The following is a 15988-nucleotide window of genomic DNA, read 5'->3' on the forward strand; positions in this document are numbered from 1 at the left end:
TGTAAATTCCCGCGAAACTTTGATCACACCGCAACCCACGCAACCCACGCAACCAAGGCAACATCGTAGCTCAGCCGTGCTGCCGCCTTCAGGGCCAGCCGCCGTTCACCTCGACCACTTGCCCCGTGATGGCCGACGAGCCCTTGCCCAAGAGAAACATGACGGTGTCGGCAATCTCCTCCGGCTCAATCAGCGACCTCAGAGCTCCCCTGTACGCCGGCGCGACATCCTCAAGCACCATGCCCTGAATCATGGGGGTGTTGACGGCGCCCGGCGCAACGCAATTGACCCTGAGCCCGACCGACGCCCACGACTGCGCAAAGGAGCGAGTGAGCCCAAGGACCGCGTGCTTCGTAGCGACATATCCCGGCGTGTCGGGAATGCCCCTGACCGACGCCATGGAGCCCATGTTGACGATGCTGGCAAGAGCGTCGACGCGCGCGCCGGCACTCGCCTCGCGCGACGCCCTGACGAGCCGATACAGCTCGGTATTAACGTTCCACGTCCCCAGCACGTTGACGTCCCAGAGCTGGCGCAGGTACTCGTCGCCCGCCTCCGAGGCCTCGGTCGGGCGCAGGATGCCGGCGCAGTGCACCAGCCCGCCGAGCTGCACGCCCTCTTGCGCCCGTGCGGCGATCTTGTCAAACACGGCGCGGACGTGCTTCCGCGAGGCGACGTCGACGCTTGCGTGGTTCGTCTGCCGGCCGGCGAGCCCTGCGTGTGCCGGGATGTCGCTGGCCACGTCGACGACGTGCACCTGCGCCGAGAGCTCGAGCAGCTTCCTGACTGTGCTTTTGCCGATCCCCGAGGCGCCCCCTGTGACGATGAATGCTTTCCCGAGGAGACTCATGATGACTTGGGTTGACTTGTTTGGTGTGGAAGGTGGTGTAGGCGAGACGATGCGGGGGAGGCGTCAATATTACGACCTCGTTGACGCCCGCTTACCTATTCTCTTGCCAGGGAGGGCGGAGGGAGACGGCAGGGGCTATATGTAATTCTGTGTTGTCAATTGCTCTCGGCGCTCGGTAGGACCGAGTTTGTGCGGACCATGTGCCGAGACATGCGTGCCGTTTGCCAACTCGACGAGTTGGAAGTTGAAGCTTGAGATTTGTAGCTGACCCTAACCCTGGCTTCCGTTTTTGTGTGCCCCGTGTATTCTGCGGGGATGTTTTTTTTGTACGGTTTTAATTGGGATGCATTGCGTCGCGGCTTTTAGGTACACCTGCTTAATTGAATGTTGTCAATTTATTACTTGTTCAAATTTTATATTATATTGTACTAGATGGATTTATGACCAGTGCGACCATACTTGGACAAGTTGAACACCTGCCTCCAAGATGCAGAGCCTTTGAACTAATAGCTTTGAATTTTTGCTGGGAGAAGGTGGGGAATCAATTGACCTCATATTACCCAGTACATCCTCATGTAGGATTTGTTGGCTTTGAGTCCGGGGTTATACCGCATTTCGTGCCTTGAAGAGCAGCTTTCTGAGCCGCGCCCACTCCAACCCGTGAACTGCGAGCCAACCGTGAGAAAGCCGCAGGTGATACACCCAACAGAAGGTATCAGTGACAGTGAGGGACTAGGAGAATACCATTTCGGTCTTGAATATTACACGATTGTCGCTCGTCTCGGGCGGGAGAGGAGGCAAGTCCCTTGTTGGCGCACAAAAACATGATGTAGTCGGAGGCAACGTTACAGAGTACGGTGCAGTGATCAACTCTATTTATTGGCTATACGAATATCTGGGCTCTATCACCCCTGACAAGGTTTGCCACGTCGTCATGCCGTCTACTACACACGGACTTACCACCTATGGCCGGTGAGTGAAAATGTGTGGTCCGGCATTGTCATGACTGAACCATTGCATTCAGCTTGCCGCGAGTCGGCCGCTCGGTTTTGAGAACCGAAGGGTTCAATGTTACGTCCCGCACAGCCTTCTTATTAGCTTCCTGCGGGAGTCTCACACTTGGACCAGCGATAGCCACCACAAAGGAATCAGCATAAGCCACTACAAATTCGGCGGGCGGCCAATTATGGGCGCAGCCTTATTCTAAACCAAGAAATAAAAGTATATCCAGATGATGGCGACGACTACACACCAAGACTTGATGGAGTTTGTAGTTGTCCAGTTCCGCAGCTGTCTCAACGTAGCCACAAGACAGTCGCTTTGGTGTATTTTGCTCCGCGCCCAGCCAGATTTCAGGAGCACCAATCCTAAAAAAGAGAGCGGTTTCGGTCATTACCAGCCCCGTCATGAGGACAGTCTTTAGTAGTTGTTGGATTTATGTGAGCACTCCAGTTCCCGTTCCGTCTTTTGACAATCGACGAGACCTCAGGGTTACAGCTATTGTTCAATTGTCTCAACCGGGCACTTGCCGTCACTGCACTGTCTCAAAAGAGGACAACGCAATCGAGTCGGAGCCTTTCAGCTCAGCCACAGAGTCTCAACAGCCCGTGTCAAGTGTGATGGAACTGCATGATGCGCGGGCCAATAGAAGATTTGCTGTCATCTCCCGAGCGATCCCATCAAAACTAGTGGACGGCATTCAAAGGTCAAAACTGGGGGCTGTCTTTCAGATTGAGGAGACCACAATGAAGCAAGAAGGTCAAAAGTCGATTTGCCAAATGATGCACTTGGACGATAAGCTTTTCCCAGCTGCAACGGAAATAGGAGATAAAACCAAGCTCCGTTGTGAGACCGAGACATCCGTTTTTTCAATGGCGCCGAAATGTGGTTTTGCTTGTGAGTAGGTACTCTGCACCGTTATTAGTCAAAGAATTGACAGGAACGCAGTAGTTACTGTGGTGTCTGATATATGACATCCAGCAGCACCACCGCTCAGGATCACCGTCGTTACCTTCCTAGAATAGACTGACGTGTCTGCTGGGTTGCCGCTGGAGAAAAGTTACTATTACTATCATACTAACGCTTTTTGGGAACTCGGGAAACAGAGTTACGCCTTGTCCCTTTTCATCTCAGCCTAGTCGATCGATCATCTCTCAACCCATGAGTCATGACAAACGCATGCGATCCAACCTTTGCGGTGGCATTATCGCGTCCTAAAAACAGACTGAAGCTTCACGAATGACCTCATGATTAGTTCTTTTCCTAGCAAGGATTCGGTAACGACTGTGCCGCCGATCCGCACATGGTTGTCACGCTGTACATGGGTGTATGGAGGTGGAACACTAAATCTTAGGTCAGGTGCGACATTCTCATCACTCAAAGTAACCGGTAACTGGTCAGCATACATATGACATTTGAAACTGGACAGTATGCATTTGAAAGTTGATATTTGAAACTTGACAGTATAATAGAATGTTAGCAGCTTCCATGCCAACAGCGGCTTCAGCATATCCCTGGCACATGCCACTAATTCACTCCATAAGCGTTCGCCTAAAGTAGCCAGAAATATATGCTGATTCTGCCAGCCGTAGCCCACCCGGACCCGAGGTCTGCTTATGCTGGACCTGAGATTTACCCCAGGATGGTGCACATCAAGTCCGTCGCACGGCCACGCCCCTCGTTTGGGCCACAAAGGTACACTCGAAAAAAAGGGACCGTCGGATTCCGTAGCGTCGTTGGATTGCCTACTGTATTCCATTACGAACTATTTTCCTCGGAAGTGCACTCGTCCTGGCCACGAATTCATCTCCTACCTATGTAGCTGGCCCAGGTTTGCAATCATCAAGCGAACAAGGCCTCTTCCTCCTGGCGACACTTGTCAATCCGCCACGAGGTAACATAATGCCTTGTCCAGACGGGACGATTGAGAAAAGAGACTACTATTGACACATTGTTTCAGACTACTGGCAATCAACCCAGAGTAAATGAGTAAGCCCGCGGAAGCTAGCGCCGATCATGCCTTACATGGAGACGGGTCGCTGGCTGATGAATGTAAACACCAAATCTGACCAAGCTAGACTTGAGAAAATGTATAAAAAGCGAGGTCCTGAACCCCGTTGGTCCTGATATTCCGATTCAATCAGCAACTAACACAACCCCATCCAACAATCTTCAGAACCAACCCTCACCAAGAAGCAACAATGAAGTACTCCTTGGCCACACTGGCAGTCCTCGCCCCCCAGCTTGGCCTAGCTCTCGTCGGCAACGGCTGGTCCTTCTCGGGAAAGCCTGCCGGGGGCCTCAAAGACGTCACGTTTCCGTTCAACATGGCCGGCGCTGCTCACACCTCCGGCTACTACTTTGCCCAACAGTTCAAGTTTAACGGCATCCCAGACGTGGGATACTGCGGCATCCAAAATCGCCCCAACAAGAACGGCAAGAGCATCGTCCACGGCGTCTTCTCCTCGTTCCAAAAAGGCACAACGACCTCGGACCCCAACTGCCACACCGGCGCCGATGGCGGGCCCGGCGTCAGCTGTGCGGTAGACTTTGAAGGCGACTACAGCGCGACATACAATATTGTCGTGGAGAATGAGAGCGGAACGAAGTGGAAGGGAACGGCCGTCAACGCCGCCACGGGCAAGTCCGTCCACATTGGAAGCTGGACACTGCCTTCTGGCGCGAGAGGCATCGAGAGCAGCCAGGTTGGCTTCGTCGAGTACTACCCCTGGAACTCGGGCACCCACAAGTGCTCTGACCTTCCTAAGACGTCCGTCACCATGTATAAGCCTACTTCCAAGACGGCTGGTGCGGGGGCCGGAGCTATTGGAAAGCCATACGAGTACGGTGACTGCGTGGGAAAGGTCAACTTTTCGACTGTCGGTGTCCCTGATGGATGGAAAATCACTGTCGGCTTTTAGTTTGGACGAAGTTCGGAATTCGGTCCACAGTGTACGGGCCATCATTCATACTTGATGCTATTGACAAGTCTAGAACACTTTCGTAATGAATAGGCCTACCGTACCGATCCCTGGATCGAATCCCCCCCGCGGAAAAAGGAGTGAAGACGGCGGATGTTTTAGTTTCCACTGTAGACTTTCTAGGGGGCTTTAGCCAGGACCAAGTGTCCAAAGCTCGGGTTGCAGTAGCATATGCCTCCATAGTATCTACACGGTATCAGACCACGGCATAAACATGTCCAGCTGTTGCCAATCAATATAATCAGCATCAAGCCATTGGCCAGGCGCAAAGTTGCCAAGCAAGTTGTTCAAATCAACTCCGTCCATGCTGAGCCCCCCTCCGCCGTGCCTCTCGGGCTGTTGGCGAACCTGCGCGCCTGATGAGCTCGCATCATCCACGGGCACAAGTCCTGCGCTTGACGTCTGCACTCCAGCCTCGACATTACCACCCTGCGACTGCGATGGCGAGGTCGAGTTTGTAACCTTTGTTCTGCACCGAGTAAGTGAGCCGAATGCCCTTCGAATTCGAGCACCATCATCACAAGGGCGCAACTTACAGCAGGTGGCCTAGAATACTTGCGGACCGGGCACAGATTTGGCTCTGCGTCCCAAACGACTCCAAACACTGTAAACAATTCCCAAGTGCCTGCATCACCTCTGCGCTCGGCGAGCCGCGCTTGTCCGCAGACACCAGCAGGACCAGCACGACAGCCGCGTGGAAGGCGTGGAACGCGCCCCGGCCGCGGATATACCACCTGTGAGGCTTGAAGGCAGGCAAACGGGCAAAGTCGGCATGCAGGGCAAGGACCTGCCGTGCGCTGTCCCAGCAGCACTCCTTCGACCAGGCGTCGTCGTCGGCACTCGGGGCAGGGCGCCTAAACACCCTGCAGTGCAGGAGGACGATCAAGTGGTGCGAGAAGCTGAGCAGCAGGTTTCTGAAGACGTCCGATGCGCCAGACGCGTTGTCGCGGATTTGCGTCAGCCGGTCTTGCTCGAGGCGGAGGGCGGCGTCGAGCCTCCGCAGCAGCGTAGGGTCCGCCTGCTGCTTCGCCGGGGACAGACTGCAGATTTCGGAGGATAGTTGGAACAGGCGGTATTTGCGGATGAAGTAGCCGACGGGGGTGAGGCCGGCTTGCCCAGGGGGCGGGTGTGCTCCGTCGGGTAAGTCCTGGTCCAGCGCTTCCGCTGGCAACTGGATAGAGAAGGACTTTGCCGTGTGGAGGATGTCGAAGCCTGCCATGGACATGTTTTGGTTGCAGAGGAGCATCATGAGAGCGAGCCAGGACCGCCGGCGCTCCTCACAGGACACGGTGTCGAGGGAAAAGGCAGAAGGGTCGACGTGGCAGCCAACAGAGAGCGCGAGGTGGTATGCGAGCCCGAGCAGTGTCCAGGTCTGCCCGCGGCTGTGGTGGATTCCGTAGATGATCAGGAGGAGAGTTTGGAGAGTGGTCAAGTTGTGACGCCATAGGTAGTGGTCCATGTCTAGGCACTTTATTGCAGCCGAGTAGTATCTTTCCGAGAGCTGCGTCACGCGGCCCAGGACGGTGTCCTTGCGGCTCAGCGAAGGCAGCAGCGGGCTGTCCATGTCGACGGCCAAGACGGCTGTTCCGAGCACCGCAAAGAGAAGGGCTAGCCATTCCATCGGAGCACCTTCGGCATCGGAGGTGAATCGATGGTACCTCTTGGAGAACCTGGGCGCGTGGATGATGGGGAATATCTGATTCGAGGCCACGTTAGCACTGGGCAGGTCTGCGTCAGGTTGCAAGTGTACCGTACGGGGCCGACGGCCTGGAAGTAGACGTCTTTAAGACGGTGGCAGAATTCCGGCGGAGGAAGCATGGCCAAGATGGCAGACTGGCTCTCAGCATTGCGGCGGGAGAAGGGATACGGCGCGCCCGGCGTGTCAGTGACGGTATTTCCCTGATCCGGCAACGAGACATCGGGCGACGCGCCTTGAATTATATTCCAAGTAGACGCGACGGGAAGAAAGCGGACATGGCCCGAACTCGACGTTATCAGGGTGCCGGTTTGGTCCGAGTTGCAAGGGCCGGGGCAAGGCTCCTTTAAGCCGGAGGCCACGGGTGCCATGTCCGCATCCCCCGTCGAGAGGGACGCCGTGCCGGCCGCCGACCCGGGCGTCGGTTGAAGGCGGACAATCCTTTCCAGAGCCTCAACCCTGGATGCTAGGGAATTGTCGTCCACCGCGTGACTGCTTTCCGGTGGACGCGCAGCGTGTGCTGGTGCAGATTGGAGTGGTGAATGTCCTGACCCGACGCTATAAATACAGTGCCCCAGAGGAACACGCCTGTGGATGCATGTCGCGCAGGGCGGTCCGTCTCGTGTGCAGCGAATCTTTCGCTCCCTGCACGCCTCGCAGGAGACAGGAGTGCGCTTCTTTCTTTGCTGCCTCGGCATCGCGGCGGTGCAAGGCTGGCAGTAGGTGCTGGGAGTGATGGGTCGTGTGTGGTTGTGACGGACGAAGCGTCACTCGGATGCGCGGAGAAGGCGGCGTTGTGCGACCCGCGAACACCGCCCCATCGCCCCACACCTCCTCCGTCTCCGCCTTTCCCGCCGGCACCGGGCGCGGCAAAACACCAAACGGCCGAGTGGGACATGCACGAGCCGGGTGTATAAGATGGATATAATACCCGGCAATCTCTTCTCTTTTGGACGCCTTTTTTTCTTGGAGCGTCATGAATTAAAACGCAATATTCTATTGCCAAGATGCAGTCTTTTCTACAGTATCGACGTCTCAGGAAGGCTGCTCACGCACAAGTTTGTGACGCCAATGCCGCCGGCGCGCCTGGCATACCTACGCCGTCTCATACATGCACCCTGCCGACCGAATCTCTAGGCGTCAGAACCAACTTCCAAGGGTCCATTCCTGGTATCAACGTACAGACCTCGGGCGACAGAGATGCCGAATCCTCTCTTCTCTTTATTGTCACATGGGCCTCAGACCAAGACGCTGAGAATCCGCGAAACTTTTCCATGGCTAGACGTCTGATTGCGACCCTTCTCGTATCGATATTAGGCTGCGTTGTCGGCGTCGCCTCCTCCGTCTACTCTGGAGTTGCGCCCCAAAATGCCGAAGCCTTCGGTGTCTCTGAAGTCGCCGCATCCCTCGTAACCGGTACGCAGTCCACTTATAGGCAACCACGTTTTCAATACACTCTCCAAAGGGCAGTGCTCTAACATTCACAGGCATCTATCTTCTCGGCTTCGCAGCCGGCTCCCTCGTCAGCGGCCCTCTCTCGGAAGTTCTTGGCCGCAATTTGGTCTACGTGAGCTCGTTGACGCTCTTCATCATCTTCGTCATGGCCTCGGCTTTGGCACCAAACTTTGGCGCGCAGCTCGCTTTCCGCTTCCTGTCTGGCGTGTTTGGCTGCCCGCCCCTGACTTGTGCGGGCGGCACCATAGCAGACCTGTGGAACCCGTTGGAAAAGACGACTTACTTTCCCATGTATGCCATTATATCTTTTTGCGGTCCTGCCATGGGTCCTTTGATCGCATCCTACATCGGCCAGACGGATGTACTTTCTTGGCGGTGGGCGGGCTGGATTGTGACAATCATGTCCGGGGCCGTCTTGGTATTGATTGTATTCTTTCAGCCCGAGACCTATTCGCCACTGCTGTTGAGTTGGAGAGCCAAGCACCTCAGAGCTGCTACTGGAGATGGGCGATTTCGCTGCGAGATGGATGTCGACCACATCTCTCTTGTTCGCCGCATTGGCAGGGCCATGAAGAACCAATTTCTCATCACGATACATGAGCCGATTGTCTTGCTGATTTCCTTATACATGACTGTGGTATATATCGTGCTCTTCACATTCTTGGATGGCTACGCCTACATTTACACCGACGTTCACGGCCTGTCCCAGGGTTTGACCAACATCATCTGGGTCGCCATGGTTATAGGTATAGTTTCCGCCGCGTTCCTCGTCCCTCCAGCTTATATTTGGACAAGGAGGCTGTTACGCGACAACACCGAGGGACGGTCTTCCGACGGGTTCCATATCCAGCCCGAACAGCGTTTGTGGTACGCCATGCTGGGAGCTCCTTTGATACCCATCAGCCTGTTTTGGATGGCCTGGACTGACTTTGTAGGTTCTGCTGCTGCGGTCGAGACGAAGGGTATTCTCAGTGCTAACACGCATCTGTAACAGGCCCGAATTTCTGTCTGGTCCCCGATTATTGCTTCGGCCGTCTTTGGGCTTGGTACCATTTGCATCTTTATTAGCTCCTACATGTACGTCATAGACTGCTATCATATCTATGCCGCCTCGGCATTGGCATTCATGACCGTCTCTCGTTATGCCGCGGCCGGTGTAATGACCGTCGTTGGCATTCCATTCTATCGGAACATGGGCGTCCAGTGGACGCTCACGATCCTCGGCTGCATCAGCGCCGCTTTGGTTCCGGTCCCATTCGTCTTCTACTGCTCCGGGCCAACTATCCGGAAATGGAGCAAGTTTGCCGAGAGCCAAGACTCCAAGGTTTAAGCCTGTAGGTAGATATGAAAAGACAAAGAGAACGGGGCTACATCTGTATCCTAATACACACTATGCAATTATGAAGCATGGGGGAAACACCCCACACATCATGTATAGATATTAGACCTTGCATAACTAATAATTCTTGGTACCTTTTTCGTACTACAAAGCTTAGACATGACTTTCGTGCAACTGGAAATTTTGAGAGCGAAATCTCGAGCGGGCCGTTTGTTAATTTTAGTGTGTCTGGTAACCAAGTGAAGTAGAATATACGCGTTTTTACTTGATTTGACAAATGAAAATACTACTTTTCTCAAAGAAAATCAACTACACTACTAGTGACGTACATCACTGACCCAAAGTCCTGGCGACAAGACTCATCAGCCTCTCAGCAATATCAACCGCGAAGCCGCCATCGTTAATCTCGCGAGCATCCTCCACCACCCGAATACCACTCTCTTTCAATCCAAATTTCAACGTCTCAAACAGAGCGCCATCGGCACGGGAGTCCGCAAACGGCCCCGACGGAGTCGAAAGGCTGCTCACGCCTCCCATCGGAAGCCAAACTTCCACCATAGAGGCGTCCTTGGCGAATCGACGGAGCTTGTCCACCATAAACACGGCCACGTCAGCACACTCAGTGTCAGAGGTTCGCATGAGAGTAACGTTGGGGTTATGCCTGTACAGTCTCCGGTGTTTGTAACACGGCGGAACCGTCTCCAGCGGCCCAAAGTTAACCATGTCCGCCGCGCCAACGGATACAACGTTGGGTATGCCCCTTGTCAACGCGGCCTCGAAGCGCTCAGGGCCAGCGCGCATGTTCCCGCCCGCGAGCAAATCGCACACCTCGGTCGTGGTAAGGTCCAGGACAGCATCGAGCCCGCCTTGTTCGACGAGCCGCTCCATCGACTTGCCCCCATGACCAGTGGCGTGGAAAACATACACCTCTGCGTCGTGGTGGCTCTCTAGATGGCGCCTGACGGTGTCCACGCATGCGGTCGTGACTCCAAACATTGTGATGCCGATTCTGGTTCTCTGCGTTCCGGCCGTCATGGTGCGTGGGTTGTCGCGCGCCAGTCTCTGCTCGTAGGAGAAGGCCATGCCGGCAATGGCGCCTGCTGCGTTGGAGAGAATCTCGCATAGTAGCCGATTTGTGCCGGCGATGTCGACGACAGAGTACATGAGCGACATGTCTGTTTCTCCGACTACGGGGCCCGTGTCCCCGGATGCGACGGTACTGACGATGAGCTTGGGAAGGCCGAGAGGGACTGCGTCTCTCATGACGGCGGAGACGATGCTCGTGCCTCCGCTGCCGCCGGCTCCGATGATTCCGTGTATTTTGTGTCTATGTTCTAGGTCGCGGATGTATTTGGACGCACAGGGAATCACCTCGTCAATTGCTTCGGCGCGGGACCTGGGCGGGACATGGCGGCCGGGTTGGGAATATTGTTCCAGCAGTTGGGAACGAGATATGCTGATGGCACTGTTTGTCACATGCTCTCTGCCGCAGTCGATGAGGGTAATATGCGTTGGAAGAGGGAGACATTGAGATATGCTGGCGATGTGCTCGCGAAGATACATGAACTCGTCCTTCTTAGTATCGAGTGTTCCGATAATGACAATGTGAGGCATCTTGAAATGAAATTGAGAAAGAGGTGGATGCGGGGAATGCGGGAGGTGATTTATCTTCTAATCACAGCGAGTGAAATGAATACGGCAACGCCAATGCGACAATTGCCCACTATGCTGGTGACTGTTATATTTGCGATTGGTAAATATAGGCCTATTTGATACTAAACGTCACCCAGAGGCAGCGCCGCCATGTCCGCCATGTCCACGTCCGCGATGTCCGCTATCTCCGCCATCGCCGCCATTTCCACTGCGAGCCCAGGTTGTTGGCGCCGCGAGGTCCTTGGGTAAAGAAGCTCAAAGTCTACATCATCGACTACGAAGTAAGTACTTAAACCAGCCTGTTTCCACAGATGGAGTCATCATGTCCCCCAATCAAACGGCAATACTTATACGACTTGGCTGTCCTTCCGAACCTCTCCCGTCTCCCATCTAAATTCCGCCCCCCCAACATAACCACCGTCATGAATCGGCGCGAAATCATCCAGCGCCTCCGCGGCCAGATAGAGAAGAAGAGGCCGATTGTCGGGGCCGGTGCCGGTATGACAACAGACCACCCCGCCCGATGTATAGCAATGCCCTTGACAGCACACTAACTCTTCTCCGCCAAGGAATCGGTCTTTCGGCCAAGGGCGTCGAGGCCGGCGGCGGCGACCTGATTGTCATTTACAACAGCGGCCGATTCCGCATGGCCGGCCGCGGCAGCCTGGCAGGGCTCATGCCCTACAGCAACGCGAACAAGACCGTCGTCGACATGGCGGCCGAGGTTCTCTCCGCCGTCAAGCACACGCCCGTCCTTGCCGGCGTCTGCGGAACCGATCCCTTCGTCAACATGCGCCGCTTCCTCGGCCAGCTCCAAGACATGGGCTTTGCAGGCGTGCAAAACTTTCCCACTGTCGGGCTTATAGACGGCAATTTCCGGCTCGGCTTGGAAGAGACGGGCATGGGGTACGATAGGGAAGTGGCCATGATTGCTGAAGCCGCCGAAATGGGCCTGCTTACCACGCCGTATGTGTTTGATGCCGACGACGCCGTTGCCATGACCCGGGCGGGGGCTGATATCCTCGTCGCGCACATGGGGTTGACTACCTCGGGAAAGATTGGGGCGAGAACAGCAAAGAGTCTCGAGGCGTGCGTTGCCGAGATCCAAGAGATACGGAACGCGGCGGTCGCTATTAGAGAGGATGTTATTGTCTTGTGTCATGGTGGTCCGATCGCCAGGCCGGAGGATGCGCAGTATATTCTAGAAAGGGTCGAGGGCCTTCATGGATTCTACGGTGCTAGTTCTATTGAGAGGCTGCCGGTAGAGGTCGCTATCCAGCAGGTTACTCGGGAATTCAAGGATGTCAACTTGGAATTGGTCAAATAGTAGACGAGCCGACCGGGTACGCAGAACCACGAAGAGGCAATTTGAATAAATATCATAATCTGGGTGCCGCTTGCTGAGCATTCGACTATTTTCTTTGTAGTACTCGTGTCTATTCTGGACAGATGCAACTTTGGACAACTCATAAAGCAGATGAATCCAGCAGCGCGTCAACTCCACGCATGGGTTGTTTACACGAAAGTTTCATATTTATATCGAGTATAGGTCTTGCATTGAATTCTGCCTCGTGCCGGTCTAGCTCTACAAGATATTTCTCCGTAATCCTGGTATTCTGCCGAAATTATCAACTCATCCTTGTCTTATTGTCCTTGTTCGACCACGCATTTTCCTCCAGACATGGCCAATACAGGCCGCCCGAAACATGCCAAGACTCTGGGCGGTCAAGAAAAAAAAGACGTGGAGCTCTCGTACGCTGGGAAACAGTTGTACCATTCTGTGTTTTCCCGGTAAAAAACATACTTTATAGCCCTCGTGTAAACGTGCGACACCAAGTATTTATAATGTGACTCTAAAAGACCGTACAACGTGAGCGCCGAATAATAAGCTCCGAATCCTCCTCATCGTCCTCACTAACAAACAGCAAGGTTCTCCAGCTCACTGGCCACAGCATCGAGATCACCCCGGTCTCCTGACAGCTGATATTTGCTGCAAGTATTGCCGAGGTTGCTGGGAGGATCGACTTGGGCGCTCGCATCCTGTTGTGGCTGATCTCTTGCTGGAAGATGAATCGTTTCCTGGGCAAATTTGATTCCTTTCTCCAGATCTTCCGTAATCACCGTCTCGGCAGTGGAGATGAATTCAACTCGGTCGACTCCGATGCTGATTTCGTCACCCTGGGTTTTTCCGTTGCCCATTACATTATACTTGATATTTAAGTAGAAACGCAAAAATATAAAAACCCAAATCTATCAAGATTCAAGGTGTATTATATATATATCTTTGTTCTGGTCTCTTATTATTCTTGGCCTGGTACAGCTGCCCAGTAGCTTGTGGAGACTCGCTTACCCAAGAAAACTGTACAGCAGAAGAGCCTGCATAAGCCACTGGGCAGCCAAAGAGAGAGTTGCAATTTTACTTGACTACTCCGTACTAAGCGATATAATAATCCCCCTTGATATTATATAATTTCAAGCATTGAAGAGTTGTACTTGAAACCTGTTTCCATCACCCCCCGCCAGGTCACGCATGAAGAATAATTTGAAGTACACACAAAGAAGTGCTAGCGGGGGCCATAAAACAGATACTTGGACGCATTTGATTTGTAGAGCGGGACGAATTAAGGTTTGTTGATGGGCAAAAGTCAAATTACACGGGAGCGCGGCTCCACCCGCAGCCATGCGCATCAAATGGCCTCATGTCATGCAAGCCGGCCCGCCGTGCAGATTCAACAGCCCCGGCGGCCGTGACATAAATACCCAGGAAGAAACCCGTATGACCGGCATTCCCTCTGCTATACCATCATCCAACTTGAACCATTCATTCCTTTCGTCCAACGCCCCGGTGGCCATGAAAATGCCGTCCCTCTTCGCTTCTTCACTCGCGCTGCTCGCCGCTTCCGCCGCTGGCGCCGCCGCTGCATGTACCGGTAAAAAGAATTCCACAGGCTACGTCAACGCCGTCTACTTTACCAACTGGTGCGCTTTCCGTGCTCCTTCTATAGGTGGCAAACGCCCAGACTAACGGCCGCAACAGGGGCACTCACAATGGCACCAACTACCAGCCCGCCGCGCTGCCCGCGCCGCAAATCTCCCACCTCAACTACGCCTTTGTGAACCTGACCATCAACGGGACCGTGTAAGTCACGTCAAGTCTGCCATCAATGGGTACCCTGGCGACCCGACCAGCTAACCGGCCGCCCACAGCTTCTCTGCGGATCCCGTCGCCGACACGGAGAGGCGCTACCCGGGAGACTGTAAGTCCGATCCCACCATCAATGGTACACATGTACAGTCCAGCTCACGCGGCGCGCAGCCCAGGATAAATCCGACACGGCCAACGTCTACGGCGCCGTCAAGCAGCTGTTCCTGCTCAAAAAGGCCAACCGGCACATGAAGCTGCTCATCTCCATCGGCGGCTGGACCTGGTCGCAGAACCCGGCGTTTGCGACCGTGGCCGCGTCCAACGCCACGCGCCTCACCTTTGCGCGGTCGGCCGTCGAGCTCGTCCGCGACTGGGGCTTCGACGGCATCGACCTCGACTGGGAGTACCCGCAGGACGCCAAGCAGGCCGCCGACATGGTGCTCCTGCTGCAGGCCCTGCGCGACGAGCTCGACGCCTACGCCGCCCGCTCCGCCCCCGGCTACCGCTTCCAGCTGACCATTGCCTCGCCCGCCGGCGCCGCCGCCTACAACAAGCTGCAGCTGGCCAAGCTCGGCGCCATCCTCGACTACGTGCACCTCATGGCCTACGACTTTGCCGGCTCCTGGTCCAAGGCCAGCGGCCACCTCGCCCACCTGTACACCAACCCGCAGCTGGTGAACCGCTCCGCCGACTCGGCCGTGCGCGACTACATCAAGGGCGGCGTCCCCCCCCACAAGCTCGTCCTCGGCATGCCCATCTACGGACGCGCCTTTCCCAACACCACCGGCCTCGGCGAGCCCTTCACCTCCACGCCCCCCACCCCGGGCCACGAGGAGCCGGATACCTACATGTACAACAAGCTGCCCAAGGCCGGGGCCGTCGAGATGTACGACGACGTCGCCAAGGCCGTCTACAGCTACGACAACCGCACGCGCGAGCTCATCTCGTACGATACCCCGGCCGTCACCCGCGACAAGGTGGCCTACGTGAAGCGCCTGGGGCTCGGCGGCAGCATGTTCTGGGAGGCGTCGGGCGATCGCAACGGCTCGCAATCCCTCATTGGCACGAGCCTGCACGCCCTGGGCTCGCTCGACTCCTCGCAGAACCTGCTCGACTATCCGGACTCGCGCTATGCCAATATTAGGAACAAGATGGCCTGTTCGTAGCTGCTGCTGCTGCTGCTTTTGGTGCGCCTAGTTATACATTCGTTACATGGCCGAGTCCACATGTTGGAGCGCGGCATTCTTTTCTCTTTCCTGTACGCTATTAGTTTGGTGCGGCTATAGACTCTCTTTCAACGCGCGCGCCTTGCCATGTTCCCATGCTTCATTCTTGTGACTGTCTAAATAGTTATACAGTACTAAAATAAGTCTTAGCCTCAGCTGTCCATTCGACTGTTGTAGTAAAAGTGCCGTCCAGTAAGTACAATAGGACTTGAATTAAACAAAGAATTCGGTGCTACACCAACACCACTCATGCCAACTCTTGAAACCTTGCCGACGGCCCCTGTGCAGCTTTTCTGCGTCGACTACCGGCTGGCTCCCGAATGCCCCTACCCAATACCTCTGGACGACTGCCGGGTTGCCTTGAACTTGGTGTCATGGGCGGGGGTGCAGGGGGTGGCTTGGCTGGAGGACTGACTCTTCTCGCTCGACGTCGTCAGCTACAACCGCAAATTGCGCCCCAGATTCTTCGCTGTCCATGCTTGACGACCGGAATAAAGCATCTATCCCTCAAGGCGCTGCAACGCTGGGGAATGCTGAGGATAGTGTGGCAAGGTAGGAGGAAACGATGTTCCTGTACACGCTGCATCGGCACGAGTTGAAGATGCAGCAGGGCTTCCTCCGCTTTATATGGATATTAGCCAGCT

General features: G+C 55.0%; 8 protein-coding genes across 8 annotated transcripts; 4 read left to right on the forward strand and 4 right to left on the reverse strand.

Moving 5' to 3' along the window:
• Positions 1–88: 88 nt before the first annotated feature.
• Positions 89–850, reverse strand: linB_1 (2,5-dichloro-2,5-cyclohexadiene-1,4-diol dehydrogenase; the record flags this gene model as incomplete). The annotated part of the gene is made up of 1 exon (XM_014685879.1): positions 89–850. One exon carries the CDS (start codon positions 848–850, stop codon positions 89–91), a length of 762 nt encoding a protein of 253 aa, XP_014541365.1.
• Positions 851–4050: 3200 nt separating this feature from the next.
• On the forward strand, positions 4051–4770 carry G6M90_00g027960 (uncharacterized protein; the record flags this gene model as incomplete). The annotated part of the gene is made up of 1 exon (XM_014685878.1): positions 4051–4770. The coding sequence occupies one exon, from the start codon at positions 4051–4053 to the stop codon at positions 4768–4770; it is 720 nt and encodes a 239-aa protein (XP_014541364.1).
• A 246-nt stretch (positions 4771–5016) lies between these two features.
• G6M90_00g027970 (uncharacterized protein) lies at positions 5017–6897 on the reverse strand (the record flags this gene model as incomplete). Its single annotated transcript, XM_014685877.2, has 3 exons — positions 5017–5299; positions 5367–6526; positions 6586–6897. 3 exons carry the CDS (start codon positions 6895–6897, stop codon positions 5017–5019), a joined length of 1755 nt encoding a protein of 584 aa, XP_014541363.2.
• A 636-nt stretch (positions 6898–7533) lies between these two features.
• Positions 7534–9311, forward strand: G6M90_00g027980 (uncharacterized protein; the record flags this gene model as incomplete). The annotated part of the gene is made up of 3 exons (XM_014685876.1): positions 7534–7942; positions 8014–8912; positions 8976–9311. The coding sequence occupies 3 exons, from the start codon at positions 7534–7536 to the stop codon at positions 9309–9311; spliced, it is 1644 nt and encodes a 547-aa protein (XP_014541362.1).
• A 339-nt stretch (positions 9312–9650) lies between these two features.
• On the reverse strand, positions 9651–10934 carry G6M90_00g027990 (uncharacterized protein; the record flags this gene model as incomplete). Its single annotated transcript, XM_014685875.1, has 1 exon — positions 9651–10934. The coding sequence occupies one exon, from the start codon at positions 10932–10934 to the stop codon at positions 9651–9653; it is 1284 nt and encodes a 427-aa protein (XP_014541361.1).
• Positions 10935–11395: 461 nt separating this feature from the next.
• G6M90_00g028000 (uncharacterized protein) lies at positions 11396–12300 on the forward strand (the record flags this gene model as incomplete). Its single annotated transcript, XM_014685874.1, has 2 exons — positions 11396–11471; positions 11543–12300. The coding sequence occupies 2 exons, from the start codon at positions 11396–11398 to the stop codon at positions 12298–12300; spliced, it is 834 nt and encodes a 277-aa protein (XP_014541360.1).
• A 587-nt stretch (positions 12301–12887) lies between these two features.
• Positions 12888–13172, reverse strand: G6M90_00g028010 (uncharacterized protein; the record flags this gene model as incomplete). The annotated part of the gene is made up of 1 exon (XM_066130003.1): positions 12888–13172. One exon carries the CDS (start codon positions 13170–13172, stop codon positions 12888–12890), a length of 285 nt encoding a protein of 94 aa, XP_065985837.1.
• Positions 13173–13653: 481 nt separating this feature from the next.
• chit1_0 (Endochitinase 1) lies at positions 13654–15284 on the forward strand (the record flags this gene model as incomplete). The annotated part of the gene is made up of 4 exons (XM_066130004.1): positions 13654–13952; positions 14011–14112; positions 14181–14230; positions 14290–15284. 4 exons carry the CDS (start codon positions 13654–13656, stop codon positions 15282–15284), a joined length of 1446 nt encoding a protein of 481 aa, XP_065986134.1.
• Between the last annotated feature and the right edge of the window lie 704 nt (positions 15285–15988).

Source organism: Metarhizium brunneum, chromosome 1, assembly GCF_013426205.1.
Source record: "Metarhizium brunneum chromosome 1, complete sequence".
Taxonomy (NCBI): domain Eukaryota; kingdom Fungi; phylum Ascomycota; class Sordariomycetes; order Hypocreales; family Clavicipitaceae; genus Metarhizium; species Metarhizium brunneum.